A 24,647-nucleotide genomic window follows, 5' to 3' on the forward strand; every position below is an offset into this window, starting at 1 on the left:
CTATGTTTCTTTCTGCCTGTGTTAGCCCCACTGAACACACTATTCCTCTTGCTTGGGAAGACCTGCCGAAGGGTTTTTCTCCCCCCTTCATGCACACTCTCACTCTCCATCTCCCTAGTTAGGGAATGGGACAGTGATTGATTATGTGATTATGCCAGAAAAGAACGTAAGGTTAAGCTGGGAGCAGCACAGAGGTATTAATGAATGACCATACAGGGAATATGTTCATCAATAGAGAAAAGTATGGATTATGACAGGGGGGAATACCTCCTCCATCTAGTGTCAAGAATAGAACAGATGGAGTTAATCACTTTTTCCCCACACTCTTATTTCCTTCTTCACTTTTTACACCACGGATTAAGAGGCACACTCAAACAGTCATTGAAAAGGTCTTATTGCAATATAACTGGCAGGCTGGGGTCTATCTGCATGAACAAACCAGGGCACAGCTCCTCCCTGGTAAGTGTCTCGAAATGTCTTTGCAAAAAAACACTTTTCTGAAATTCCTCCATGTTGGATTAATCAGTGCAGTTGAGGATGTAATTGCAGTGCTGAAGTCAAAGCTATAAGTGCAGATAATGAAGACTGAATAAATGGCTTTCAGAATTCAAAGTTTAAAAATTATGAGAATTGCAGCGACCATTGTGCCCCTGATATATATGCTCTAAAATTGTAGAGGGCCACAATACAAAATGATGGGATTTTAGTTTGTTTTATATTGATGCAAGAGTTGCAAGGGTTCACGGAATTGGTATAGAACAAATGAATCTATTCCCCAAAATGTAATTTCTGATGTGCAAGCTGATGATTGAATGATAAAATTGACAATTGAGAAGAAAAAAAATATTGGCCTAAATGGTGGTTTTACTTATTTGCCTGTCTTCTGAAGCTTTCTCAAAATTCTCAGAGAATCTCCATTGAAATAGTTTAGTCCAGGACTAAATGAATCTGTGTCCGGGAAACCGCCTCTCACTGTGTTACATGGGTTATTGTAAAATTGTGAAAGCTGTCAATTTGGTTACTTGATCTGACTGTTGCTGCCCTCTGGTGGAGGTGAAATATTATAGAGGCCAACATTTTGAGAGGACATCAGTAAATAACAGTTCTATATGCTTCATGTTCAGGCCGTTAAAGGGACTAGATGATGGAAAGACATGTTTGTTTTGGCACAACATTTTTTTTTTTAAATTGTTCAGTACATTTATTGATTGATGATCCTCAAGTTATCGCACTTAGTCTAACTTATAGGTCTTGTCATGCCAAATAGTGTTCACAATGGAATTCGACAAACTATTAGCGTCCGTTGCTATATCAACGGTGTGTTGACCTAATGATTCGAATTTTGGAGATCGTTACAGACTAAATTACTTTATTTTCATAATCGCTATGCAAACAAGGCTTATTTCCGCAACAATTTCGTTTGTTGAAGTTTTGTTTAGCTAATAAAATGAAAACATTCATTTGACCTACTTTTGGGTACCTTGTTAACATGACAACATGAAATCCATGTCTTAAACGTTGCTGTGTTTCAGAAATGGAAAAGAAAACGTGTCATCTGCTTGACACATGAAAGTTACTTACCTTACAGATCACGAAGTCAGCTAATTTCCACTCCATTCATATGCAAATCCGTTTGATTCATACACTGGCTTGTCTGGCTGTCATGCTTATATTTGAACCTGCTATCCCCTATCTACGCTGAAATAATATAATTTCCGTAGTCCTTCCTCTATTATGATCAATTTTTTTCTTCTATCTATTGTAGGTTCTAGGATACAACAATGAATCATGTGGAACAAATAACTACCATCAAAGGATACCTTACAACTTACAATAATGAACACCTTGTGAAACAGCTGTGAAAACCAACCTGCCAATATTTAAGATTTGAATACAAACTTTGATCGTTTTTGGTACAGTTGTGTCCTTAATTTATTTTCACAGATTTTCTGTACACTTACATGGCAATCATAGACTAAAATACTGAATACTGGTGTGTGGAATTCTGCCTGTCACTTGTTCTCAACAGGCAGCCAGTCTCAGAAGGGGGACGTGAAGAGAGAGACTGCAGGCACTGCTGCTCTCTTTGTTCTGAGTGTTTGCAGTGCTAGTGTTTTTAGTTTATCTGTGTATCTCACATATTATGTGCCCGGTATGATAGAGCAAGGAAACTTTCTTAGCAGATAATGACAACAGGGTAGATGATGTAAATAAAAGTTGGAGGATGGTTGGTAATGGAGGACATCAGGTGGATCCACGTCTGGGTGTTGGGCAGAAACTCTAGCTGCTGGAGAACAGGAGTAGAGTTAAAAGGAAGAAGGTAGGAGACAGACGTAAACAAGCAAACACCCAGGTTACAGTTTACTGTGAGAACATTTGATGGATTAGTGCAGTGTTAAAAAATAAATTAACCGCGGGTAATCATATTTACCTGGTCAAAAACCTTCACATCCTTCTCAGTCCGTGCCTGAAGGTGGTCCTTGAAGGCGTTCTGATCTGGTTCGACAACTTCCACCACATCAGGTGGGGTTTCAGTGATCTGAAAGTACGTTATACAAAAATAACAATAGACAAACAACAACACTAAGTCAATCACAAATTTGAAATACTACAGTATATGCAATAATTGTATATACAATTGCATTGTTTACCTCAGTCAACAGCTGCTGCTCCCGTCTGCTGTTGTGTGCAAAGAGAATTACCTTCAGGTTGTTCTCCCACCCTTCCTGGTATCAAGGAACTTGCCCATGGCAGTCTTGAGGGTCTGGTTGGTCCATTTACCAAACCTGGAGGAGGGGGTAGGAAAGCGATATCTATTGACAATGTAAGATATTGAAATATGTCTGATTATGTACCATGGAAAAACAAATTGTAAAAAATAAATAAAACAAACCATTGGTGGCAGAACATAACCTATAACATCCGTACCTTGTTCCACCGTTCATGACCTCGGTCATGACCTCAGGAGAACTGTGGGTGTTGAACATAGTCCACCATCGCCTTGGAGGTGGCCTCGCTAGTCTCGTCCTTGATGGGTATCATACAAAACAAACATTTATTTTTTGTTCCAAGCACCATTTTTAATGGGTTATAGAAGGGAATTTAGAGATAAGCACATACTCTTCCCTTACTGACCTTAATGGGTATTGCTTCACCCACTTGGTAAAGTGATCGGTCGCCGGCAGACACCAGCTGTTGCCATTCCTGGATTTCGTGAAGGGTCAGATGAGGTCCACCCCTAACATTTAAAATGTTAGAGAGAAGATGACCTTATTCTTACCCGTATCTGTCATACAGTATGCAGATTTTTGTAATTGTAAGGATACTGACACACACATTCTATAATATTAGAAACGAATACAAAACAACTAATCAGGGCAAAATGTTTATTGGAACACTTACCGATCATGTGCCATGTTGAAACAACTTTGATGGACTTCAACTCCGGTGCCAGTCTTTGCCTACTCAAACTTCTGGCATGCTAGACAGGGTACTGACCTTTAAGCAAAAAGTGATACATTTAAACATTGTGTGCCCTCTGATATGACAAATTTTAACATTTTTTTTGTATACAATCTACAATAACAATCTAAATGGACCAAAAAGAGACAATATAAAAAACTGTCAATGGCAATGTGAGAAAATTATGGTAACTAGTCTGGCCCTAATTCAGGTAATTTTTTTTAATTTTCTTCCATACCCCCCTCCACACACACACACACAGGCTGTGCTGGCTCACAGAAAGAGTGGGTCATCGTCATTTTGGTCAAGGCTCTCTATGGCAGGTTCAGCAACTGAGGGAGATGACTTAAATGACTAAGCAGCTGATGTGCCTAAAAGTTGCAAAACATTATCAGGCAGCTGGTGCTCATAGCAAGCCTCACCAGACAGCTTCAGTACATATCGAATGTACAGGATGGAGTTAAGGGTCTGCAAGGACATCTGATTTCTAAGTTTGCTTTTACCACACTCATCTGGCTGAATACTCTCTTGACTTCAGCATTCGAGTGTGGCAAGGACAACACAGACACAGCAGCCATGGCAAGTTCTTGAAAGGGGTTGATATCAGCTGCATCCCTGAACTTCCAAATCTCACTCCAGAAGCCCAGTGTGTTTTTGTCTCATTCCATTTACTAAGATGGATGGCACGCCATTGCTGGACAATCTTGTCTATCTCTGCAGGGGAGTAGCCAAGGAGCTTGGCTATTTGTTCTATTTCTCCAGGGCTCTTATTGTGCTTTAGAGTTTCCTCCACATTGAAAACTGACATGTACTGCAATGCTTCGATGTTGTCCGGCAGTCTCACCCTCAACTCATTAGTGAGGGAGATGGTGAAGGCTACACACTGCTTTTGGACATTGTTTTCTTCCTCAGGCGCAAGGTGGAGCTCAGCTGCCTTTGACTCAAAAAGGTAACCAAGGTACGGTTTGGGACTGATGTATCCATCTATTGGCCATTTGAGTACATCAACATTTGCCAGTGGATTCAGCACCCTGCTTCTCACAGACTTGATCAGGCTAACCAAGCTGTCAAGTAGCTTAAGAGGATCTACTTGCTCTCCCTCAAAAGCCTTGATGGCCAACTGTACCTCACCCAGCACTGACTTCAAAAAAGTCAGATACAATATGTTTTGAGGATCACTGTACATGGAGTATAAAACCTCAGCCATGTAGCAGTGTTCACTGGACTTGGTAACTGCGAAATGCAGCCTAAGCTCCTCCCACTGGTCCAAAATGCGTGAAACCGTGGGTTCAATGGAGAGCCAACGTGTGGCACACACCTTGGTTATCTGTAAAGGTTTCTCCCCACAGTTGATGGTCTCATATATGGCCTTGTAGGCCTCCCTGCGCTTTGGAGACACTGAAAACCAGTTATAAGTCTCTCGTACCAAGTACTCCACACTACGGGGGATGGTGTCATTGGAAGCATGACTTACAGCAAGCTGCAAAGTGGCACACACAGTGAATAAGAACCAGATATTTGAGGCCATACTCCTCCTTCAGCACTTTATGGACCCCATTGTTAATCCCGTCATAACAGAGGCATTTGGAGTCCCTATCCCCAGGGGTTTCTCTTTTTTAAGACAACACTTCTTGAGGAAAGCCACAACAATACGGGCATAGATTTGGCATCTCCTCCCTCCAACTCAACAAGCCCCAGAAATGTTGATACAATTGTCTGCTTGGTGTCACTAAAGTACCTTATCACAACCCCCAGGTACTTAGAAACTATTACATCCGTGGACTCATCGAGGAGGAGGCTGAAACGCTGGTCACCCACATCTGCGACCAACTTTTTCAGAAAGTATGGTGCTAGAACAATAATAATAATTTCTGTGCATTTTGAAGTGGGTAGCAGCAATGGAGTCTGAGAAAGCAGCTCTACATGCTTCTCCAATGTGATCACATGCCAGCATGGAACAGTGTTCAGCGATAGCTAATGCCATGGTGGCCTCAGCCTTTTTTGCAGAGTAAATTTTTTTAACCATAAATGGCAGCTTGTTTTGGGTGGAACTGTTATAAGGCTTTGCGTTTTTTTGAGTATGTTTTTGAGTTGTCATGTGTTTTTTTTTTACATACAAGTTTGGTGTAGAAATCAGCCTTACAATACAGGCAGTATGCCCGTGTATCATCTCCAATAAACAGCTTCAACCAGCCTTTGAATTCAGGGTTTGATTCCCACTCCTTTCTGTATTTTTGAGTGTACAGTTTAGACTGAGACATGATGATCTAGCCAGCTAGATGTTTAGCTTATGTCACAGAGAGGCACACACACAGTGGACAAGGTGAGTAAGTGACTGAGGCTGTGTGAGTCAAATGCAGTGATTTATTTTAGACAAAGAACATTTTACATTTACATCCCGCCCTGAATGTAAGCCAGGGCGGGAACAGCCAGCTGCGGCTTCCCGCATGCGCGATTCATTTGCAGTCTGGACGCAGAGGGGTGAACATCTCCTGCTCTGACTGCAGCTGGGAGGGACTGCTGCGTGAGGACTGTGAGTGCTTTGGGACAGGGGTGGGGCCCACGGCAGCACCCGCTGCTTGTTGAGAAGAGTAAGAACGATACGTGCTTTCACGTCAGAGTCTCCAAAAGTCATAACACCAGAAAAAGTCACTATATTTGTCGCTAGTCGATTTTCTTGAAAATGTGTCACTAGAGGGATCTAAATACTCGCTAAATATAGCGACAAAGTCGCTAAGTTGGCAACACTGAATAGAACTAGAACTGCCCGCATCCTCCTATGAGGTCAAATAGAGCCAAGCAACCAGCATAATAACGGACGCTTTGGTTCATTATGTAATCTGGTCAGAATGTTGCAAGTTCTAGAAACGGAAGCTAGAACTCATCGAATCCTATTGTGACGTAGGGGGGACACTATTTGGCCGGGGGACACTATTTGGCATGACAGGCCCAAGCCCAATATTGAACTCTAACATTACTCCTTAGTCCAAGGACCTTACATTTCGTATGATATGTTACAAGTTGTAATTTGTATGATATGTTGCAATTTAACATTAACTTGGTAGCTAACAGTAACGTTAGCTAGGCTAGGAGTTAGGGTTAGAGTTAAGGTTAGCTAACATGCTAAGTACCAAGCAGTTGCAAAGTTGCTAATTAGCTCAAATCCTAAAATTGTCCATGTTGAGATTAAACACACAACATTTAGGTTGCTATATGTTCGTGTTACACACCCACCCATCCCCCTTTCGTTTGCCTTAAGTAACCTTCTGTCTCATGTAAACATACCAAACGTAACATATACTAATTAGAGTGTCCCGGATTTGATGTACTATTTTACCTCTAGTCAATGAGACCAGGCTGTCCGTTTACACACAGGTGTTCAGAGAGGCAGATAGCTAATTAGCAAAGGTCGTCCAATCTTTCTTCCCTGTTTCCGTACACAAGCGCAGTAACATGGACATATGGCCGTCTGGGAACACTAACACTATAAAAAGGTGTGTATCAACTTAACCTTTGTTTTTCGAAAATGATTTCTCACTGATCGGGAAAGATAGTTTGTATGCTTCCCAAACCATACTGCAAGCAATGCATTGTTTAAATGTTTTTATTTAACTAGGCAAGTCAGTTAACAAATTATTATTTACAATGACGGCCTACCCCGGCCAAACACTAACGACGCTGGGCCAATTGTGCGCCGCCCTATGGGACTCCCAATCACGGCCGGTTGTGATACAGCCTGGAATTGAACCAGGGTCTATAGTGACGCCTCTAGCACTGAGATGCAGAGCTTTAGATCGTTGCCCCACCGGGTTTTCCTTGTTAAAAAGAAAACTACACCCAAAAACTATATTTTGGCATTTGTTTCATTAGTCCATTGTTGACAAGCAAAGCATGTTGGGACTCAACAATGGACTAATTACACATACCAAAAGAGTTTTGGGGTGAAATTTTCCTTTAATGTTCAGACCTAGCTTCACAGCTCTTAAACAAAACTCCCCCTTCCTTCATCCAATGATTTGTGTGTAATGTAATTGAACCAAGTCATGATCAAGGGCTAATAGGGCCCATGAACAATATACCGGTTTTTGGCATGCCAACCATTTGTTTGTTGCCGCTAGTTTCACTCTATTAATCATGCTTTTTGTGTATTAATGTTACACAGTGCACATGTTTTGGCATTAAGATCTATATTTATATGATAAGTAATGGGTTAAAACGTACTGTAGTTTAAGGGGTGAAATGGTTATTCTGTCTGCTCAAGTTTTATTTGGTCTTTGTTCAGGCAGGCGGTGTCAACCTGAGCTGTTTCCCAAAAGCATCGTAGCCCTAAAATAATCTTTCGTCCATTTAGTTTCTATGGAATTAAGATAAGTGCTACGATGCTTTTGGCAAACCCAGCCTAGAGCTGCGTTCGAATGCCCCAATTATCAGTGGGTAATGTAGCCTAGCTAAAAAGAGAAGTGTACCCCAGTTTATTTACTGCGTTAGGCAGGTTAACACCACTATAGTAGTGTGTAATTATATGAATGCGTTACCTTAAGGTATGTGCATTGTATGCATTTATTTCCAAATGGCAGTTGTTGATAGACCTTCAAGGTGAGGCTAACAACCTACCTCACTCTGTCGCGCGGTTGTCTCCTAGCACGTAGCCACTGCGGTTTTGCGCAGACGCAATTGCTTCCCTTTTCGATGTCCCTCTGAATCTGTTCCTTAGCATACGACACCATTAGCCACTGATTCTTACCGGTCGGCAAGATGTTCAGAGCCGTTGTTCGACTTTCAACCTCTGGGGTACGGAGTTTAGCGCGGATACGACCATGTTACTCGGGTAAGACTGACGGCAAAGCCTATTAAATGGTATATTTATTCATACAACTGTTTGCCTTTCGTGTTCGCCAGTTGTCCATCGCAAATAGCCATAAAGCTAGCTAACGTTAGTCGTAAATGGTATGTAACGTTAAGGTAGTCTCACAAAACTCGACATATAGTTTACACTATTAGGCTAATTCAATGCATTGCGGCAAGTATATGAAGTCACAAATACTGTAAGTTGTGTATTGTGGTCCTACACATAGATGGCATTCGCTGTATGTAGCTAGCTTAAAGCTAAGTCAATGGGACTAATGTTTGCGTCAGGGTGACATTGATTTTCATTTGATCTAAAGTAACATTTATTGGTGCCCTTAGTGTAGTGTCATCACGTTCATAAATTTGTCATATCCAGTGTAAATGTATAGATTCCATGAGACAGCTAGTAAACTTTAGCATGTGTCCTTGTGATGACCCACGCTTCAGTTTTTCGAGGGAGTCACAAGTGCACAACAATGCGCAGCAATTCTAGACCTTGCGGTCAAACCAGTGTATGGTCATGTCCTACACCATCGACTGCTCTTGATCTGTACACTCAGTTATGGCTAGATTTGTGCTATGAAAATAAATAGTGTCTTGGCATTGACCTCTGGCCCAGTTAGCCAGATTGCTGTAAATATATATTTCTTCCCTGCAAAGCTAAGGGGATATTGCAATTATGCATTTGACATATATAGGTCAGTTTCCCCTAGAATAGATCTAGTACACAGGCAAAGTACTCAAAACATACTGGGCTGCAAAAATCGAATTTGAAATCAGCTGGTAGTGAGATGACATGTCTGACAGAAGGTGTAGGTTACAGCTCACCTGCTTTGTCATGAGAATGGAAGGGTGTGTATATTTTTTTCAGTCAAGCATCTACGAATAGTCCTTGACCTCCTATATAATCTAGAATTAGTTTGTTTTCTATGTTGCAGCTCCTTTGGCCTCCCGATGCTACTCTCATGCCAAGGTGGAGACAGATGAGGAGTTCGATGCCCGTTGGGTCACTTATTTCAGCAAGCCAGACATTGATGCCTGGGAGCTGAAGAAAGGTGATCTTCTAAAGATTATTGAAAATAAGTTTGCACTTTTGCCGAGGGTCCTTGAGTTGGAGACTAGCGGATAGCCAGATTACATTTTAAAACTATAACATTTGGAGAGAAGAAAATGTATAACAGAGTATGCTTGAATCCCATTCCACATCCCATAGGCATGAACACATTAATTGGCTACGACCTGGTACCTGAACCCAAAATCCTCGACTCAGCTCTTCGTGCTTGCCGAAGGTTGAATGACTTGGCCAGTGCCATCCGCATCCTCGAGGCAGTCAAGGTGAGCTACACAGCTTCCCCTACCGACTTCTAGTGAAGTCATATCTCAATAAAATAAACTTATGTATTTTACAGTGCAGTCGGGAAGTGTTCAGACCCCTTGACTTTTCCCACATTGTTACGTTAGCCTTATTCTAAAATTTATTAAATGACCCCCCCCCCCCTCAATCTACACACAATAATGACAATGCGAGAACAGGTTTAAACGTTTTAGCAAATGTATTAAAAATAAAACATACCTTATTTACATAAGTATTCAGACCCTTTGCTATGAGACTTAAAATTGAGCTCATGTTTCCAATGATCATCTTTGATGTTTCTATAACTTGATTGGAGTCCACCTGTGGTAAATTCAATTGATTGGACATGATTTGGAAAAGCACACACACACGTCTATATAAGGTCCCACAGTTGACAGTGCATGTCAGACCAAGCCATGAGGTCAAAGGAATTGTCCTTGGCTTTGGGACAAGCCTCTGAATGTCCTTGAGTGGCCAAGCCAGAGCCCGGACTTGAACCCGATCGAACATCTCTGGAGAGACCTGAAAGTAGCTGTGCAGCGACGCTCCCCATCCAACCTGACAGAACTCGAGAGGATCTGCAGAGAGGAATGGGAGAGACTCCCCAAATACAGGTGTCCCAAATACAGGTGTGCCAAGCTTGTCGCTTCATACCCAAGAAGACTCGAGGCTGTAATCACTGCCAAAGGTGTTTTTTGTGTGTTTTTTTGCCATTATTGGGTATTGCATGTAGATTAGGGGGGTGATCTTAGAATAAGGCTGTAATGTAATTGAAAAAAGTCAAGGGTTCTGAATACTTTCCGACTGCACTGTATTAGGATCCCCATTAGCTGTTGTGAAAGCAGCCGCTACTCTACCTAGGGTCCACACAACATGAAACAATACAGAACATTAATAGACAACAACCGCTCAAGGACAGAACTACATAAGTGTGGATATACTCGCTGCTTTTATATCGTATGTCAAAATGGAAAATCTCTTTCCATTTCAATTTATGCCATTTGGTTAAAGGAGCTACATGTAGAATTTTTGCATTGTAATTTCTGAAAATGTCCATAGTATACTGAACAAAAATGCAACATTCCCTTGTGGGGGAAAACTCATTCTGATTAGCTGGGCCTATTGCAATTCACCTAGCTTCCACATGGGCGAGACATTCTACATGTTGCAGCACCTTTATCGTATTCAGTAGGTGTTTTTGTTCCAGATGGTTGAATTAGAAAATTGTACAGATAGCTGAGCATAAATTTAAATGACTTCCATTCACAGACAAATCCATCAAAAGCACATTTTTGAACATTCCAGTAGCTTTGAAAACAACTGGTTCCCCTGAAATATGCATACTATTGACTTTTAGGGTTTGGGCTATTTCTTGTATTTGGTGGAAGCAGACTTTAATCCTCACATGAGCCACCTAGCTGTACAAAAAGAACAGTCAAACTCCTTAATTAGTAGGTGTACCAATTCCTCACACTTTCAACATAGCCAACAATTTTCTGTTACCTTTTATTTAACTAGACTAGCTGGAAGGTTCACAGCATAATCTATTTTTATGCTATTCTGAACAAACGCAACATTCAACAAGTTACAGTTCATATAAGGAAATCAGTCAACTTAAAATGAAATTAGGCCCTAATCTATGGATTTCACATGACTGGGCACAGCATGGGTGTGCATAGGCCCAGCCAATCAGAATTATTTTTTTTCATACAAAAGGGCTTTATTACAGACAGAAATACTCATCAGGTGGCTGGTCTCAGACAATCCCGCAGGTGAAGAAGCTAGATATGCAGGTCCTGGGTTGACGTGGTTGTGAGGCCGGTTGGACGTACTGCCAAATTCTCTGACATGGTGTTGGAGGCAGCTTATGGTAGAGAAATGAACATTAAATTCTCTGGCAACAGCTCTGGTTGACATTCCTGCATTCAGCATGCCAATATCATGCTCCCTCAACTTGAGACATCGGTGGCATTGTGTGACAAAACTGCACATTTGAGTGGCCTTTCATTGTCCCCAGCACAAGGTGCACCTGTGTAACGATCGTACTGTTTAATCGGTTTCTTGATATGCCACAACTGTCCGGTGGATTGATTATCTTGGCAAAGGAGAAATGCTCACTAACAGAATGTAAACATTTCTGGGATCTTATTTCAGCTCATGAGACCAACACTTCAGTGTTTATTTTTGTTCTGTATATGTCACTTTCTTGTGAAATAGGGTTTAACATGTAAAATAATTTGGATTTAATTTCCTTTGAATTTATTCACATAATATATTAGTATTTTAGGAAACGCATAGAATGGTACACAATATTCAACCTGTATGCCTTTTTTGTAATATTCCCTATGGTGAACTTCATCGTCCTCTCTCTGTAACAGGACAAATCTGGCCCCCACAAAGATATCTACCCATACCTGATTCAAGAACTGCAGCCCACTCTGATTGAGCTGGGTATCTCCACACCTGAGGATCTGGGCATGGACAAATTATAGACATCCTTTGGGTGAGTGCTTACATATTGAAAAGTGAATGCTCTGGGCCCGGTTTCTCAAAAGCATCTTAAGGCTAAGTTCATTGTTCCAACCTTCGTAGGAGCATTGTTCCAAAACCTTTGTTCCTAAAGTTGCACTTAAACGCATGTTATTTACCAACTGCCTCAGACCATTCGTAGAACAGCGAAGTACATCGTTAAATATGTTATACAGATCCCCACTAAACATAGAATCAAGATGTTTCAGTCTGTGACCCCATAACTTCACAACGAAATTGAATACAAATAAAGTTGCCAATGTCTCTGCAAATATTAAACAAGCAAAGGATAATGATCGTCACATGAAACCTGAGATGACTGCATTAAAAGACAAATAGCCTATCCAAAGTATAGGCTACATAGGCCTATATTTAAATGATATTGAAATCAGTTATGTTTATTCAATTGAGTTTCATTTAGTGCATTAATATTAGCAGCCATAGGTGATAATCTCTAGGAGCTGATACGGCGTCAGTATTGTGGAATAATTCTAATGTTAAATGTGCAATGTGCAGAAAAATCGCTCCGCCATTTCCAGGTTGCTAAAATTCTAGTTTGCCTAATTTCAGTTTGATAAAATAAGCAGTCATTGTTTAGAGAATCATTGTACTGCTCTGAAATAACTTTTCCATAACCAAAAATATTGTCTATCAATGTGAAGCTGGTGTACAAAACCAAGACACTAAAACTAAACTTGAGAACTGGAAGCATAGATATAGCGCACATAACAGATCTACCGCTTCTTAGGCTTGCTTTCAATGAGTGACAGATCTATAACCCATTTCTATGCGAACTTGGTCTGGTTGCCCAGAAAGTTACATACTGCAGCTTTAAGGTAAGATTTCAATGGAGAAAGCTGGCCTGAGAGCAGCTCTGCTTTTCTTTTGATCCTATGAGTATTGACACATGCCTCAATGACACGATAAGCGAACGTTCTCTCTGCATGGTCTTTTGGGAAACGCATGTTGCATCTTCGGGCCTTTCACAGTTCTCTTCATTTTAAATCAACTAATTAAATGTTTCCTTTTCATTTCCCCTCAGGTCATCTGGTGGCCAACGAGATGAACCACTTCTCTTCAAGTCTCTGCCTTGTCCTGGTGTCTGTATGATGTTGATTTAATCCACTCTCTCCTGTTGTGTACAAAATTATGGATTTAATAAAGCAATATCTATTGACGCTGCTGCCTCAATGGTAAGCTTGATTTACTGGCGTGTAACCCATTAATTCAAAAGGTGTCAATGCTCAATTAAATCAATTATGGGCTTTTCAGACCACTGACATACACATGCACAACATAATCTTATGTTTACATGAACATATGGCAGAGCCAAACATTTAACCTAACTAGTAGTATGTACTTTGATGCATCTCATAATACTGCTGGATCGAAACTGATGTAAGATGGTAGTTCAAGAAAGTTGAGGACAAAGGGATTCATTCCAACAATGGGTTTGGTCAGCATTCACTTTGATTCAATGCAGAGGGGTCTTGTAATTCTGTCAGGTTTTGCACTAGCTCTCAAACCCTTCTTCCCGTAGCATAGGGTGTTCAGCGGTTAGCTTCGCCCACGTCTGGCTGTTAAACGTCAATGATTGCTTGTGGACCGGTTTTCGAAATATGGCCCTTCTCTCATTTTAGCGAGAAATAATCTTGAAACACTAACATCAACTAGCAGATTTGCAAATATCCATATGTTGCGTGCTTCCTCCCAATTAACGTTACACATGCTAGATTGCTAATTAGCATTGGTGGTCGTTTTCCTGAAGTGCTGTGATATGGCCGTTTGGGAACACTAACCCTAAAGGTGTGTAGTAATTTAACATTTTGTTTTCACAAAATTATTAAACGCTGATTATGTATGAACATACGTTCCTTATTTCCAAAACCTTACCGCAAGCGTCGGGCTCTTAAATGGTCCCCGGAAAGAAGTTTCCTTCATCAATAGGTGCTAGCCAAAATATAATTTTGCACTAGCCCTGTTAGGTGGCCCCTTTTGTTGAATATTGCAATGATCAGACAGAATTTGATATTGGTAATACTATCACCAGAAAGTGTCTTACCTCTTTGCTACTACTGAAGTTCTCCGACCTTATGTGGTTTCTGATGATTTGGGGTAGGGATGAAGGAAGGACGGTGAAAGTAGTCCAAGGCTTCTGTTGACAGGAAGCGGAAGTGGTCCTTAGACTAGCTAGCAGGAGTAAAAAACAACAGTGATAAAACATCCTTTCATGGATGGTTGGAAATAGTCAACATGCCTGTTTCAGCGTGTAAAGCGTGAACATTCCCACCAACATGAACAACATTATGGAGGAACAGGAGGAGAGGGATGCTCTCCTTGCTGCAGTGCCCGACTCCCAAGTTTTGACCCCGGTAACTATGTTTTGGCTAGCTAGCTAACCAATAACACACGCAATCTGATTTCTGGCAACTGTTTTCATATGACAGCCAACCTACCATTCTCTCAGCGTATAACGTTACTTGGCTTGTTATTTACTGCTAACGTTAGCAAAGTTTCTGTAAGCTAACCATGTTAGCTACAGATTGTACACCAGATACTGAGAACGTTATTTAAATTAGTCATTTAGAAGACGCTCTTAACCCTAATTGCTCTGGATAAGTGCCTTGCTCAAGGGCACATCGACATATTTTCCACCTAGTCGCCTCGGGCATTCGAACCAGCGACCTTTTTGTTACTGGCCCAACGCTCTTAACCGCTAGGCTACTTGCCCTATCCAGCAACTTGTTTAGGTTCACTGACAAATATTAAAAAGAGGGTATGTTCAACTGCGTAGAATACACACCAATATGTTATTTTTATATTTCAAAACTTTTTGTATAATCTTTACTATTCCGTTAACCCTTTACACTCGTGGGAATATGCCTATATTGCAACCGAGGTAAAGCCAGATTAAGGTTGGATATTCGCCTGTAGTTTTGCTTACGTCCACCAACAGCAGTTAGCAGTCAACATAGTGACAAATCAAATTTTTCAAATTTCAATAGCTCTTTAACCATTACTCCTAACTTTAAAAACTGGTTCAAGCTAACCCGATGGCATAGACACACATTGAACACACTATTTTATTTTACATCTTGCACTATTTAAAATATTTTTTTTGATTTCAATAGCTTCTTGGTCATGTGACCTAGTGACTTCAAACAAGGTTCAAAATGTACACTCAGCAGACCTACACATTGCACCCGTTAGTTTGTCCATTTTCATCTCACATGTTTTTACATTAGTTTTTTTAACTTTATCATTTCAATAGCTCCTTGGTAATGTGACCCACTGACCGCAAACTACTTGTCCACGTACTGGCGGAGACGGGTGCCGCGAGGCATCCAGTGCGGTAACGCGACCGGTCCCGGAGAAACTGGCGGGAGCCCTGGGGAGAGTTCTCTTTTCTTTGTGAAGGGCAGAGCGCCCTGGAATGGGTTCGCCCCGGGAGAGGGACCCAAGCCCTGGAAAGCGTTGCGGTTTTGGCGGCGTCCGGTGAGCTCTCCCTGGCCCTCGAAGATCTGGTGGCGAGGGTGTAAATCTCACGCCGGGCCGTACCCATATCCACAGCAGGTCTCCAAGGTGAACAGCCTCTGGCATGTTATAACAATGTAGGTAAGGAAAGTTGGCAAAAAAGATCCGTAACTTCGGGGTAAGGATTGGCTCTTAGGGCTGGGTCGGTCGGGCTGGGGTGCGAAGCGGGGCTCGAGCAGTCGCTCTGTCGCCCTTTTTTATTATTTTATTTCACCTTTATTTAACCAGGTAGGCCAGTTGAGAACAAGTTTCCAACTGCGACCTGGCCAAGATAAAGCAAAGCAGTGCGACAAAAACACAGAGTTACACATAAACAAACATACAGTCAATGACACAATAGAAAAATCTATGTACAGTGTTTGCAAATGTAGAAGATTAGGGAGGCCCTCCTCTCGCCATCATTGGAAGTTCGTTGTGCGGCCCATCTCATGGTCTCTCGTGCGTGGTCTCGCAATGGGCTGCGTGTGGGGGTTCGTCCGGGTGGTGTCCGTTGGCCTGGCCGAAGGCGGACCGGTGGGGGGGGTTGGGTCCGGCGGTTGGCGGCGGCAACTCTGGACACGCTCCGGGCCCTTCTCACAGATCTCTCCAGCTACGGCGCTTGCCGGCCCCATACATTGTAGGTGGGGAGGTCTCCTCTACACTCACTAGACTTGAGGCGGAGACTAAACCCATTGGCCCTGCATGGATCTGGCTCATGCCCTACGAAGTGGTGAAAGGTATCTCCAGCTTGTCTGGGGAGGGAGGTCTACATTTGATGTGGGTAGTACCATCCACGGCCATTGATTTGCTGCGGAACAATAAAGCGGACGGAAGAAGCTTAGGTTCCCACTGGTCACGGATCACTGAATGTCAACTTGATGAAATTCAAAAGGAGCGTACCCACATGTGGCGGTCGCGCTCAAATCACCCGTGGAGTGACTGTGACCCCCTCATGTCAAAGTGAGGAATATCAATGAAACGCTGGTAAAGGTGGTTCCTATGCCTCTGTCCCGGAGGGCTGACTGGGCAAGCAAATGATTGAAAGGGGATGATTCTTTTCTGTTGCTCTTCCGACACCCGGTTGATGGTGCCGCTAGATACTGCGAGGGCTATTTGGTTCTCAAGCCTATAAGTATTGTGCTGGCAAAATGGGGGGGGGTTAGAAGGATTACTTTATCCTATCCTAGGTATTCCTTAAAGAGGTGGGGTTTCAGGTGTCTCCGGAAGGTGGTGATTGATTCAATACCACTACTCTTGTCGTTTTTTCACTTACTTGTGGAGGCGAGCCCTGGGTGCGACCTGCTCCAGGGACAGTGGCAGGTGGGGAGTTTGACTGGGGCGGTACACCTGTCAAACGGTAACGCAGGTGAGCTTAGGGAGGACAGAAACTTCCCGTCGAGCAGAAGGGCAAAAGCTCGCTTGATCTTGATTTTCAGTATCAAAAAATTCACGATCCTTCTGAATTTTTGCCTTTTAGGCAGGAGGTGTCAGAAGTTACCACAGCGATAACTGGCTTGTGGCGGCCAAGCATTCATAGCGACGTCGCTTTTTGATCTTTTGATGTCGGCTCTTCCTATCATTGTGAAGCAGAATTCACCAAGCGTTGGATTGTTCACCCACTAATAGGGAACATGAGCAGGGTTTGGACCATTGTGAGACAGTTTAGTTTTACCCTACTGATGATGTGTTGTTGAAATAGTAATCCTGCTCAATACGAGAGGAACCGCAGGTTCAGACATTTGGTGTTTTTACTTGGCTGAGGAGCCAGTGGTGCGAAGCTACCATCTGTGGGATTATGACTGAACACCTCTAAATCAGAATCCCCCATAAACGTAACGATTCTGTAGCGCCGCGGATCTTCGGTTGGCCCGGGATAGCCTGCCTCTTTTGACAGGTGAGTAGAGCCGTTCGTGACTAGGTTGGGGTGCGGCCGGATAAGTTGCTGCCCCTCTCCTGATGCACACCGCATGTTTGTGGGGAACCTGGTGCTAAATCACTCGTAGACAACCTGATTCTGGGTTAGGGTTTCATACGTAGCAGAGCAGCTCACTTACTGCGATCTATTGATAGTTAGCCCTCGATCCAAGCTTTTGTCGGGGACCATCCTCCTTCTTTACTTACCGGTTACCAGGTGCACGGAGAAGGGCCAGACGCCAGACAGAGTGTGAGAGAGAACAGGCAGATGGGTAGAAAGCATAAGACATTGGGCTCTGGATAGGTAGGGGGCTAGGTGGTGGTCGCCCATCCACCAGGCCCGTCTTCTGGTGGGATTGTGAGTCAGGTTGGGACTCGCTGTAGAAGTCAAAAGTTCACCAGGTGCACGAGGAGGCCTCCCCCAAGGTGGGGGGCACTCAGAGTCCGAGCAGGGACGGCCGGACTCGGGCTGGGGGCATCACTCAGGTTGTGGAGGTTGGGTTGGGGACTTAGTCTCTGAGCGGATAAAAGCGGGCAGATTCCAAGCGTTATTATGAGCCGTCCTCCACACATATGGAAACGGCTAAATTGAAATGTTTCTTGCAGTAGAAATATGAAAGGCATTTGCATAAGCATAGCTATGGTAGCAATTGAAACGGAAGAGTTTCACAAAGTTAAGAACATGACTGAATCCAAACATAACACTGGCAATTTTATGATATAACCAAAGATTTTGGGTGTCCTTTACTGGACAGCCCTATACAAACCGCCAGCATAGATTTGAACTAACCTGTATTTGACAATACTTTTTATGGTCTCAATTCTGGCGTGACCAGTTGCAGGTGATTCATTTGAATTTAGAAAATGCTCAGTTATTAAAATAAATGTTTTTCTCCATTAAGTAATCCAACAATGTTTATGCCACCATCTTGTCTATTTAAAATCTTCTCTCATTGAGCGACACTGGTGAGTCCCGTCATGACATGCAGCACTTTGGGAAGTGTCATGATCATGATGGCACTCACCTGTGACAAACAATGTGAGAAGATTTTAAATAGACAAGATGGTGGCATAAACATTGTTGGATTACTTCATGGAGCAAAGCATTCATTTATAATTTAAAAAATTATCATTTTCTAAATTGGTGGCAATATACTTGGCTAGTTATCTTTTTGATTTAAATGAGGCTAATGGCAGGGCTAATTTGTAGTTGTGTAGCAGCATTAGGGCAAGGCTGTTTTCCTGTAGTTGTCTCCCAGGGATCCTCTATTTGTAACAGAATCCACCATGACATTTCATACATTCCTGATTTTCACATGTCAAGGGTCCTGGCACTGGCAGCAGCTCAAGACCAAGGGCTACAGATGGGGGCATCAGACCTTTGGAGAAGAGGGGACCCTACATCATGTCCAAAGCCCCAGCCATTCACATGAAACTACGTAAGCGCATTCCTGGCCCTAGATTGACACAATTCCTGTTTAAAGCCTTGTGATGTTTCAGTGTTGTCATAGCCTATGTTTTTATTTAAAGTGTTTTTCTGCATGTGACTGAATCCTGGCTTTAGAGAAACACCGTGAGATGGCCCGCAAAGCAATGAAGAAAAAAGGCCTTACCTCAGGGGGTCCAGTGATGCAACAGCCCAGGCAAGGAGGAAAGAGGTAAGAGTAGGGAGATGTATGTTTGTAGGCGTGTATCATTGGATGCCTACAAACATGGAAGTTGAGGTATTCGAGCTGTTACAATACAAAGTTTCTCTTGTTCCTCTTGTAGAAGTGTGAAGTTCAACAAAGGCTATGCCGCTTTGAGTCAGCACGCTGAAGAGACATTGGTAGCATTGGAATCAGACAGGTAAAGGACTACACACATATAGCACCGAATGTTGATTTTCCAATCGTTCGGCGCGCTGGGATTTAGGGACCACACGCTGGTGGATGTCTGACAGTGCGCAAATTATGGCCGCCACTCTGTTCAGAGGTGCTAAGTACTCTCTCTGGCAAACACTATTGGCAAGGCACTACTGACTGCAGACAGAATCTCTAAAGACCCTATGTTTTTTTTAGGAAGTTTTTTATTTAACCTTTATTTAACCAGGCAAGTCAGAACTAATTCTTATTAATAATGACGGCCTACCTCGGCCAAACCCGGACGACGCTGTTCCAATTGTGTGCCGCCCTATGGGACTCCCAATCACAGCTGGTTGTGATTCAGCCGGGAATCGAACCAGGGTCTGTGGTGATGCCTCTACACTCAGATGCAGTGACCGCTGCGCCACTCGGGAGCCCATATAGGGCTGGAATTCAATCCAAGTGCGCCTGGTCAGCAATGCACATTTTTAAAGGCAATTTTCCCACCTTTGCATAGACCACATTTACGGTAAACGCTGCATATGTTGACTCAATCCTAAATGACCTTTAAGTGGCACATTGTCCAAATCCGAGATCGGATTGAATCCCAGCCTAAGAGTTTTCCTAATGACATTATCTTGTCTTGACCTTGCAGTGATGATGAGCTAGATGTCGAGCAGTATTCCTCAGGATATTCTTCAGCTGAGGTGAGTGTGTCCAGTGTATACTATACTCAGACCATGCTTCTACATAGAAAGGCTCGTTCGTTGAGCAGCAGTGCTCTATATCAGGAACAGGGTTCAGTTTCTATATAAAATAGTTGCCCTTATAGTCAACTGCACATCTATTCATATTTAAACGAGTCAATGCAAGTATAATGTAAGAAAAAATCTGAAATCCACCTACAATTTATATTCTCCTTACAGCTCCTGTCCGCATACCTTTTTTGAATTGTCATTCCACAGCTGACCTGTTGACCTCTCTGTGCAGGTACACCCAGACCTGAGCAGGCAGCTGCTGCAGGATGGATACCGGCTGGATGAGATCCCTGACGACGAGGACCTGGACCTCATTCCCCCTAAAGCCATGGGTTCCTCAGCCTGCTGCTGCGCTGAGGCCTGGTCGTGCTCCGTGCAGTGAGGAGGGCACTTAGTGCTGTGACCTGGCTGACCCTGCAGCTCTGTGTTTAAAGACTGGACCTCTGTTACCCTGACCTTAGCCACTGTTTAAGTCAAGGAAGGCCTCCTGTTACCCAAACCCTACCACTGTCTAAGCATGGAACCCCCCTAACACTTTCAAGCCTAGCCACTGTTTATGCAGTGCTCTCTACACCCTAACTAACCTTAAGCATGGACAGAAGTCATCCTAAGCCTTAGCCACTGTCCAAGCAGGGCTCTCTGTCACCCCAAAGGTTGACCTCTGTGTTATTTTGGATCTAGATGAAATGCTAACCATGCTGCAGCCCCTCTGAATAGACAGGTGCAGGGTGATTCATCTCTGGACATGCACTACACTCATTCACCTGATGGAGAAGGTCACTGTCTTGTTGTCCTCTTTGGCATATCTCTCCCAGGTCTATTTAAACATAGAAAATTGATAGTGCCTGTACAGCAAATGTCCTAGAGCGGTTTGAACGCTAAAGTTTTTCCGCAAGCTTGTCTTGCTCCAATTCCCTTTTTTTAAAGTAAGCCCTTTGAAAACAAACCTGAACATTCCCTAACTTTAGATATATTGATTGGCATTTTTAATACATCTTCCTAAAATTCCCTGTTTTTGTTGCAAATCCTTGGTATTAATCTGGGGTCTAACCTCAAACCCTTGTCTGTGGCTTTGACACTACATGGTTTACTTGTATGTGAATTAATGCTTTAAATTATATAGGGAAACTAGCACTTACTCATGTCAGGCTGCCTTTCAATGCTTTTTCCAAAAAAAGTGTTATATGTTAAAGGGTTACAAAATGGCACTGTTTTTACTGTAATGTTACAGCAATGAGAACTGGTCAATCTTGTCCTGCGTGTTAGAGGTAACATTACAGCCCATGGTGTCACTGAGGTTAACCACTACCTCCTGGCAATGCTGTACACAACACAATAACCTACCTGATCCTCTGCCTACTACATATAGTAGTTACTAGATACTCACAGGGACATGCATACGATATCAGAAGGCGATCTGAACAGACAAGTCACCTACCTGTTGTTACATTTTGATCACTCTCACTCGCATGTCACTCGGCTAATTGTACATTTTCCCACCCTTATGTTAGTGTTTTGGTATCTTCTGATTTTTAAAGCAAGCATTGCATTGTCAGTACACTAAATATTTAGAAGAAATCTGTCTGTGTTGTCAGGCATTAGAATGAGTGATTCTCATCACTCGAGCCCTTACATGTGTGGCTAAAGATAAGTGTGTTTGTGTTTGCTAGTTGCTGTTTATCAGTGCAGACTTAATGTGGAAGTGTGTCAGTCTGGCGGTGTTTACACAAGAGACCCAATTCTGATATTTTTTTCAGTAATTGGTCTTTTGACCAATCACATCAGCTTTGAAAAAGAGCTGACGTGGAAAGTTCTGGCATGATTGGTCAAAAGACCAATTAGTAGAAAGAATATCAGAATTGGGCTGCCTGTTTAAACGCAGCCATTGAGTGCTTGACCTGTGTGCTAGATAGATAAATATTGCACTCAACACCAACCGGTGCAGTCAGTAGCCAGTACACTGCACTCGCCTGTACTATGCAACCAATGGGACAATCTGCTTCTGTATCCTAGTTAAAACAACATACCAAGTGTTACTGAGTGCTAAATGTAAAAAACTTGAAATATTATGTATAGGAAACTATTTTTATTTGATTATAAAGATTGTTTTGCTATATTCAATATAATTAATATGCACACGTCCTTTTGTAATTTTCTTCTGGTTTGCTGGAGGGGATGTTACACCATTGAAAGTTATTTTTACAGAATTCAGAGTACTATCAATCTAATCTCTGTCAAATATTTGTTATGTAGAAGAGCTTGGATGTACAGCATTGAGAATGCAGCATATGTTTATGATGAGTATTCTGGTATATTGGAAAGACATCTTGATAAAGCAGGTTGGTTATGTTAGATCAGGGGTGTCAAACTGGGCTGCTGGTTTTTGTTTTAACCTTTCAATTAAGACCTAGACAACCAGGTGAGGGGAGTTCCTTACTAATCAGTTACCTTAATTCCACAATCAAGTACAAGGGAGAAGCGAAAACCCACAGCCATTTCGCGCTCCGTGGAATGAGTTTGACACATGTGGAATAAATAGATCGTTAACTGAACATAGAGACCACACAGACAGACAGTGGGGCCATAGTACCAGACCAGAGCATTTCCATTCACATCCATTTGGGGGCAGAATTGAGTTGTCACAATATTATTTCATGGCAAGGGAAGTAGCTAACAGGCTGTCATTACTTGCGTTACGTACATGCATCATGTATAAATGTGTCTTTGTAGGCTATTTTATAGTTCACCACTCAGCAGAGTAGTTTTTATCCGGGATTATAAATTGCATTAGTACTGTACCTCAGTAGTTATATAATCTTAGCGTTGCATTATCAATGTTTGCCAAAAATGTAGGGCCGGCTAATTATTCAACAGGCAAGTTATCCACATGTTAAATGGAATGGTATTGAGGGAAAACGCCTGTCAGCATAACGGCCACACGCGATCTATTATGTACTATTTAATAGGCTCTAGTTTGCATGGACTGACAATGTTGCCATTCTCATAAAATTGCCATTCTCATGAGATTTGCATACGCATAGTAACTATTCAGCCAACGCTGCGCTGGAACTCTGGAACTTGTTGCTGTCACTGGGCGGGCCCTAATGATGTTGTACGCCTAGACGGGGGGTGTAATTCAAGTGAAGGAAAATCGAGTCAAGGGAGTTACCTCAACGGCTAGTTTTTCGAGATATGAGATCGGGCCATATTTCATGTTCGTCTTTCTCTAAATTAAAAAAAGAAGTGGAGAAAGATACAATTGAGAGTTACACAGCCAACATTCTGCCTATCTGCTGGTGGACAAATTTACCCCCCCCCCCCCGTGCATGCACAATTTCTCTGTGTTTACAAGTGATTGAAACCGTGCCAGCGAAGAGGGAAAAGGATAACCTAGGAAGGAGGGATGGTGGACAATTCCGGTAGCAGCAAGGCACAAATGGTGAGTTGTTTCCCCCTGTTTGGCGCTGTGCCCTGGCTGGGTCTCGGCTGTGTCATAGCCTATAGGAAGGAGCGAGGTAGCGAACATTTATTTGCAGAGCAATATGGGCTAAAAGCACGAGACTATCAAAAGTAACCCTTTAAAAAAATTGAAATCCTTATTAATATTTGGTTTTGATAGTTCAGCGTACGTCATTGCCAATTTCCTGTTTTAATAACAATTGTAAATCCGACTGCAAATAAATAATGTATAGTGCGTAACCCAATAGATCCCAAAATAGATAACGCAAAATAGATCAAATGCATGCATATTTTTATGCACAGTAATCTGCTCCCCTAATATGATTTAGATAGGGGGGGGAAAGTATATATGTGCGTAGCCAGCTACGATACTATACCCTGTTTACGCATGTACGTTTTCTGGAGCCTCGCCATATACATCCGGAAGGCTAATTTTGACTGACTGCACGAATAGAAGAGAAGAGGCTGTAGGCCTATGTGTTTTGGATAAACTTATATTCGAACTTTAACAATATCAATCATCTCATTTTGAATGTAGGATACATCTGGGTTGATTATTGTTTCGGATTTAAGCTAAATTGACACATTTTGATGATAAGAAACAACTGTACGAGGCTACATGGTTCACAATTATTTCAAAGTTGTTATTGTTACTGATGTTTCTCTCAAAATCCAATGGTTTACATTGTTTTAGCTCATTCTTAAAGTAGTGCATATCTATTTCAATTGAGTGTTATGCGTTAACTCGACTTCATTTTTTCAAATAAGAAGCATAAATGCAATATGCTGTAGATATATCTACAGGACAAAACGTGGTCCTGTAACTTCTGTATTATGTGCAGCTGTGCTGAACATTGTATAATTTGCCTATACTACACCTACGTATAAATATGTCCTGCATTTTACTACTGTACTCTTAAATACAATCACGTGTAGCACCAGATATTGCATACCATACAATCCTTT

At 42.3% G+C, this 24,647-nt stretch overlaps 3 protein-coding genes across 5 annotated transcripts in view; all 3 read left to right on the top strand.

The window, feature by feature from the left end:
* The first annotated feature begins 7,476 nt into the window (after window positions 1-7,476).
* LOC139562938 (cytochrome c oxidase subunit 5A, mitochondrial-like) lies at window positions 7,477-13,371 on the top strand. Its single transcript, XM_071381130.1, has 5 exons — window positions 7,477-8,290; window positions 9,249-9,365; window positions 9,524-9,645; window positions 12,043-12,167; window positions 13,236-13,371. Exons 1-4 carry the CDS (start codon window positions 8,218-8,220, stop codon window positions 12,154-12,156), a joined length of 426 nt encoding a protein of 141 aa, XP_071237231.1. The 5' UTR covers window positions 7,477-8,217; the 3' UTR covers window positions 12,157-12,167; window positions 13,236-13,371.
* Window positions 13,372-14,427: 1,056 nt separating this feature from the next.
* Window positions 14,428-22,363, top strand: LOC139562937 (protein FAM219B-like). Its single transcript, XM_071381128.1, has 6 exons — window positions 14,428-14,565; window positions 18,945-19,059; window positions 19,185-19,278; window positions 19,391-19,468; window positions 20,120-20,171; window positions 20,455-22,363. Exons 1-6 carry the CDS (start codon window positions 14,488-14,490, stop codon window positions 20,602-20,604), a joined length of 567 nt encoding a protein of 188 aa, XP_071237229.1. The 5' UTR covers window positions 14,428-14,487; the 3' UTR covers window positions 20,605-22,363.
* A 544-nt stretch (window positions 22,364-22,907) lies between these two features.
* The window catches only part of LOC139562936 (AT-rich interactive domain-containing protein 3B-like), a 63,388-nt gene continuing 61,648 nt past the window's right edge, over window positions 22,908-24,647 (top strand). For all 3 annotated transcript variants that reach the window (XM_071381125.1, XM_071381127.1, XM_071381126.1), the window contains exon 1: window positions 22,908-23,661. In XM_071381125.1, coding sequence (XP_071237226.1) covers window positions 23,626-23,661 — 36 coding nt within the window. In that variant the 5' untranslated portion in view covers window positions 22,908-23,625. The remainder of the gene's footprint in view (window positions 23,662-24,647) is intronic.

The sequence above is a fragment of the Salvelinus alpinus genome, chromosome 33 (assembly GCF_045679555.1).
Source record: "Salvelinus alpinus chromosome 33, SLU_Salpinus.1, whole genome shotgun sequence".
In the NCBI taxonomy this organism is placed as follows: Eukaryota; Metazoa; Chordata; class Actinopteri; order Salmoniformes; family Salmonidae; genus Salvelinus; species Salvelinus alpinus.